Source organism: Mus caroli, chromosome 11 (assembly GCF_900094665.2).
Source record: "Mus caroli chromosome 11, CAROLI_EIJ_v1.1, whole genome shotgun sequence".
NCBI classification, from domain to species: domain Eukaryota; kingdom Metazoa; phylum Chordata; class Mammalia; order Rodentia; family Muridae; genus Mus; species Mus caroli.
Genome location: NC_034580.1, coordinates 2532467 through 2539302, shown reverse-complemented (window position 1 = coordinate 2539302; position 6836 = coordinate 2532467). Strand labels below are relative to the sequence as shown.

General features: G+C 41.9%; 1 protein-coding gene across 1 annotated transcript in view; it reads right to left on the bottom strand.

Moving 5' to 3' along the window:
• LOC110305029 (ankyrin repeat domain-containing protein 26-like) overlaps nt 1-6836 on the bottom strand; it is a 123451-nt gene that overhangs the window by 7853 nt on the left and 108762 nt on the right. Inside the window, exons 30-31 of the mRNA XM_021176772.1 lie at nt 5395-5498; nt 231-360 (exon numbers count right to left, since the gene is read on the bottom strand). Coding sequence (XP_021032431.1) covers nt 231-360; nt 5395-5498 — 234 coding nt within the window. The remainder of the gene's footprint in view (nt 1-230; nt 361-5394; nt 5499-6836) is intronic.

Here is a 6836-nt window from a genome sequence, read left to right as displayed (position 1 = left end):
CACTTTGTAGACCAGGCTGGCCTCGAACTCAGAAATCTGCCTGCCTCTGCCTCCTGAGTGCTGGGATTAAAGGCGTGCGCCACCACGCCCGGCTAGCACAATGCATCTTTAATAGAAAAATATACATTTTCATTGATATTAAGTCAGTGAAGTTGCTTTTTTGAAATCCTTGCTATATAGGCCAGTGAAGCAAAGCAAGAAATATTGAACCTATATATTACTGAAATTACCTCATGCCTTAGCATATTAATTGGAATATGCATATCAAATTGGCTGGTTTTTAAATCTCCAGGACCACCAAGCTCTCCGCCTTCATGTTTATTTAACTTCTTTCTTGTCTCCTCAAAGAGTTTCTTAAATCTGTAAAAATGTATAGAATTGGCCAATGAATGTTTTCAGAGTCAATATTTAATAATTTAAGTAGATAATATGCAACATCATACAAAAGGAACAAAACTGTAAGCTGTGAGAATCTCATTTGTCTCAACCTAAAATGAATCAAAAGTATTCTACTGAAATTATAATCTTTACATGGCACTGTGTATGTGAGTCTTGCCTACATGTATGTATGTGTACAGCATGCATGCTCATGCTCACGGAGGCCAAAGGTGGGTGGCAAATCTCCAGGACTGGAGCTACAGATGTTGTGAGCCACCATGTAGGTGCTGGGAATTGAACCTGGGTCTTCTGGAAGAAGAGCTACCAGCCTTAACTGCTGAGCCACCTCTCCAGCCTGAAATTAAAATCTTAACTTTTATATTTTTTGAAATTAAAATATAATACAGTTTTCCTCCTTTGCTTTTGCCACACCAACCCTTCCTATAAACACTTTTTTCCCCTCAAATTCATGGCCTCTATTATTTTAATTGTTGCTAAAAATACATGTTGTTGTTGTTGTTGTTGTTGTTGTTGTTGTGAGACAGGGTTTATTGTGTAGCTGTGGCTGTACTAGAATTAGCTCTGTAGACCAGGCTGGCCTCAAACCCACAGAAACCCACCTGCCTCTGGCTCCCAAGTGCTGGGATTATATGCACATGCTACTGCCACCATATATGTATATATATATATATATCTGTGCTGGCTAGTTTTTGTGTCAACTTCACGCAGGCTGGAGTTATCACAGAGAAAGGAGCTTCAGTTGAGGAAATGCCTCCATGAGATCCAACTGTAAGGCATTTTCTCAATTAGTGATCAAGGGTGAAAGGCCCCTTGTGGGTGGGACCATCTCTGGGCTGGTAGTCTTGGTTCTATAAGAGAGCAGGCTGAGCAAGCCAGGGGAAGCAAGCCAGTAAAGAACATCCCTCCATGGCCTCCGCATCAGCTCCTGCTTCCTGACCTGCTTGAGTTCCAGTCCTGACTTCCTTGGTGATGAACAGCAGCATGAAAGTGTAAGCCGAATAAACCCTTTCCTCCCCAACTTGCTTCTTGGTCATGATGTTTGTCCAGGAATAGAAACCCTGACTAAGACAATATATCTAAATTCATAAATACAACCTGCTCACTATATATCATGGTACTTATATGTATATGATTTCAAGGCAGACTGCTTGGTGTTGGATACCCACTTGGGAAAACTATTTCTTCCATTCTCAGAATTTCTTGGTTGCCTGTAGTTCTTGGTCTGGACTGGAGTACCCTGTAAGACTCCCCCCTTTCATAATGGCATGCCCATTAGTGGTTTCCTTGTTTAGGCAGTCGTGCTGATAAGACTTCATTTCTAGTAGACATACTCTTTCCTGCTTGGCTGCCTCTTACAGTCTTTTGCCCTGTTCTCTGAGCCTCAGGTGCAGGACTGTGTTAATAAGATGGATCAGTTGGGGCCGGAACCACATGATCACTGTTTTTTGCATTTCTATCAGTTGTGGGTTTTTTTTGTAATTATCTCTGAAGAGGTGTGAGAGCTACCCTTATTTGCAGGTATAAGGAGAAATGTTTAGAATGTAGTTAGTAATTAAGCTGGTTTAGTAAGGTGGTGTTCCCCGAAGATCCACGACTTCACCAGTCCCGTGTGATTGCCCAGGTTTCCCTGACAGACATGATTTCCCTTTGTTGAGTGGGTCTTAGGACAACTTTTGGTCATCTCCAAAGTATGCCCAGCAGTACTGCACTCCTGTGATATTGGGTCATGCTGGAGGTTGCAGGTTATACGCATCGCAGTTGGGCAGGACTCTCACTAGTTCTCCTGCCTTGAAATCTTGCAGAGCACTCTCTGGTACCATGAGAGCTAGCAGGCAGGCATTCAGGTTAGTTCCAGCTCAGGGACCCCGGACCCTGTGTCTGAACTGTTTGGTCTTTTCAACAACAGCAACTTCTGTTCAGTCTCTGGGAGGCAACCGAGGGCAGCATTGATAACTTATCATGTTTTGGGAATCTCTTGGATAACTCTGAGCAACAACTCAGAAAGGGCCTTCCCATGTCTGGCGTTGGGGTTTTTGTTAAATAGTCTATGGCTCTTGGGTAAAATTATAATATGAAGTAAACAAAATGAAGAAAATATTTATGATGTTTATATCACATAAGGAATACGTGTTAGCACCACATTGAGATGTTTTATAATTATTATTATTATCCATTTTGGAGTGAACACTGACAAATTAAAGATTAGTTCTAACTCAGAGGTTAGTTGGCAGGGTGAAGCAGAAAAACATACTTATGTCTGAATGTCACTGAAAGAGCCAGACACGCACTGCGATTCCTGGTTACTCTGCTGCACAAGAGGCAAGGGAAGGGCATGGAAAAGCCTCAGAGGGGACTGGCGTTTAACACTGGTGTTTTGGCAGTTGCTCCTGCTTTGCCAGTTGAGGGCACAGGGACATTGCATGTAAGGATGGTGTATGAAAAGTGTGACACATGGAAAGACGGTGCCCGGAACACCACAGAGAGTGGTGGGAGGAAGCTGAACAAAAATAAAGCTTTGACTTCAAAACAAGCAATGTTTGATCCATATGGAAAAAGTAAGCCCTCCACTTCCAGGATCTGTAAAAGTTCTGTACACCAGCCAGGTTCTCATTACTGTCAAGGCTGCTCCTACAAAAAAGGCATCTGTGCCCGTGTGGCAAAAAGGCTTTGGATGCTAAAAACTACAAGCAGACGTCCGTGTAGATATCTTGATGAAGATCCTGACTCTCTAGGATTGTACTTTGTGCTTGAACTTTTCAAGGCATGGCATGGATGGCCATCTTACAAAATAACCTGTATGAAGATGAATAATTCAGCCTGAAGCAGGGAAGTTGATCAGTATTGATTTATCTGCTCTCACAAAGTTCTGAACAGCAATGATATGCCCAGTTTTCTGCCTTAAGTGGTTATTTTCCTTGTGAGCATTTTACTAAGAGACAAAATTAATGAATAAGGTGTTCCTGACTTCTGTACGCGCTGTCTACTCAACAGCATCCATATGATTCTTACCCGATCCATGCATTTATTTATAGTTGTTCCAAATGTGAAATTACTGATCCTTTGCTCTGAACTTGACATCCAGACCTCAGATTTCTCATTTATTCACAAACGTCACGGTTATTAGAATGAGCAGCACCTTAGTTAAGTGCATTTTCATGAGCTATAAATTATTGCAGAGTGGTTCCTTAGTGACCAGTCCTGCTGAAAGTCTAAGACAAGTTGCATTTTTAATTTAAATTTGCTGTTGACACTAAAGTGCAACATGTGACTCAGAGTCATGGGGCCCAACTGTCCAGGCATACACTGAAGTTCAGAGACGTCTATTCTGTCAGTATTATCTTAAATTCAAATGAGGATAAATTTCTTCTGATTCAGAATGCTCTTTGAAACAAGAAACAAATCTTTCCTTAACATCCCTCCACCCCCGATGCCACTCCCTCAGAAATAAAGCAAGCATCCTGGCCAAAAAAAATTATTTTGATTTTCTTGTATTTACTAAGATTTGATATTTTTGGCCTAAGATGTTATTTTCTTTGGGACTGTGATGTGAGCTTCTAGAAAGTGTACCCTGTAGATATCAGGTGGGGCACTTGGTAGGACTCTGAGGTCTGTTATCACCTATCCTTCTGTCTTGGTCAGGGTTTCTATTCCTGCACAAACATCATGACCAAGAAGCAAGTTGGGGAGGAAAGGTTTTATTCAGCTTACATTTTCCACATTGCTGTTTATCACCAAAGGAAGTCATGACTGGAACTCAAGCAGGTCACAAAGCAGGAGCTGATGCAGGGGCCATGGAGGGATGTTTTTTACTGGCTCGCTTTCCCTGGCTTGCTCAGCCTGCTCTCTTATAGAACCAAGACTACCAGCCCAGAGATGGCACCACCCACAAGGGGCCTCCCCCCTTGATCACTAATTGAGAAAATGCCTTACAGCTGGATCTCATGGAGGCATTTCTTCAACTGAAGCTCCTTTCTCTGTGATAACTCCAGCTGTGTCAAGTTGACACAAAACCAGCCAGTACACCTTCAGTTTAGAACTATGGTTTCTTGAGTTATTGAAAACCATGAGACTGGACACATGTGCATATCTCATTACAAGTGTAGCACATTCTTGGATAAAGAATATTCCATTTGTTAACCCACAGGGGCCTTCGTCATCTCTTCAGACTTTATCTTAGATGCCACTCAGTCAGATGCACATTTAGGTACCCCTGGTTTTCAGACTCCATTTGCGCACTGTGTTTTTTCCCGTACTTTGACTGTTTGATTGTGTAGTGTTTCCCACAGGTGGAAGACTAGGCTACCCGTACTAAGGTCAAATTAGAAGGGTCACTTCAGCTTCGAGGCTCTTCAAACTGGCCTTCACTGCAGATTGTCACAGACCTCTCTTGACAAGATTTCCTCCCTTACGCTGTCTTTTACAGTTGTTGCTTCCCCAGGAAAAACCTTGACAAAGAATCCACAAGTGGCTTGTGGAATAGCAGCCAAAGAGCCTGGCTCCGACACACTGTACAGGCTGACGAGATGACTGAGCCTAGCTGCTCTCCTGCTCTTGCATAGGGCCTGAGTCAGGTTCCCAGTACCCTCTTGACCAACCACTGGCAGCTCCAGTTCCAGGGCATCCAACACCATCTTCCAGTGGGCACCAGGCATGTGTGTGGTGCACAGATACATATGCAGGCACGACACTCGAACACATAAACTAAAGAAATGACAAGGAACGTACACAATGCCAAGTAGTCATCCCTAAAATACAGGCATAAGCGCAACATTAAGTGAGCTCAGTAGATTGTACTGATAAATTCGTATACACATTATATACCAATAACAAAGAAAAAGAAGCTATGAATTTGAGAGAACTTGGGGGACATGGGAGGAGCTAGAGGGAGGGGAATAAAGTAAATATTTCACACATGAAATTCTCAAAAATATAAAAGAACAAAAATGTCAATGAAGCGAACTAATGGTTGAAAGGGTTTGAATGTTAAAATCTTACCTCGTTAGCTCTGCCAGTAATTCCTCATCTTTACTCATCTGTTTTTTCAAAGTATGTTCTAAAGACTGTGTTTGATGGATGAGTTTCTTTGTCTCATCTCCAAGCTTTAAAATATTATAAAAATAGTTAAAAGTGTCCAGACTCATAGTCTTTTTTTATAAAATCACTTCTTATAAGTGTATGTGTAATATGCACCTGCCCAAGCTTGTAACATTCCACTGAGCTCCTCATTAAATGAAACATCTCCTGGATGCATCCAATGGCATCATCACCTTTCTTTATGAAAATTACACGGAGAGAACGTCCTTGCTGGAAATGTTTATATAATGACAAGATATCTGCTTCTCAAAAGCATTTTTTTAAAGATTCATGTATTTGATGTGTATGAGTGTTTTTGTCTGCATGCATGCTTGGTGTCTGTGGAGGCCAGAAGAGGATATCAGAGATTCCTTGAAGCTGGAGTTATAGATGGTTGTGAACCACTATGTGGGTGCTGGGAACTAAACCTGGGTCCTCTGTAATAGCAGCAAATACTCTCTGAGTCCTCTTTCTAGCCCCAAGTATATCTGTTATTGATTAGAAATGGAGGTAACAAAGCCATTCATTCCCAACACTTCACTGAAGGCTTCTGGGAACAGGTTTAGAACTCTAGACCAAATAGCTGCAGTGTTCTTAGAATAGTGAGACTTTCCCTGTGACATAGACAACTGCATGCCGCCTACACAGCAACCCTACTTACAATATCCAATCACTCCACACGTCTATTAATCAACTAATGGGAAAACAAAATGTTATCTTACAAAGCATTATATATCAAAGATATACGATTAATTATAAGAATATAAATCATTCGTTTTATAGGAATCTTGTTCAGTAAAATCTTTTTTTCCAAGACAAGGTTTTTCTGTGTAGCCCTGGCTGTCCTGGAACTTGCTATGTAGACCAGGCTGGCTTTGAACTCAGAGATCCACCTGCCTCTGCCTCCTGAGTACTTGGATTAAAAGTACTCACCACCATTCCCAGTGAATTCTTAGTTAACACTTGTTTTTCTTTTCATTTATGTGTATGTGTATATATGCCATGTCTGTACAGGTGTACAAGTCAGAAGAGGGTATCAGGTCCTCTGGAGCTATCTGCTGTGGAGCTGGGAACCGAATTCTGGCCCTCAGTAAGAACAGTAGATGCTCTCAACTTCTGAGCCAGCTCTGTAGCTTCTTGTTTAGTTAAATTTTGCTACCAAAGTCCCTAATGTTATCATTTCAAAGAACTTCTATAGAATCAAGGGGATATCCACTATTTTTGTTTGTTTGTTTTTTGAGACAGGGTTTCTCTGTGTAGTCCTGGCAGTCCTGGAACTCACTCTGTAGACCAGGCTGGCCTTGAACTCAGAAATCTGCCTGCCTCTGCCTCCCGAGTGCTGGGATTAAAGGTGTGCGCCACCA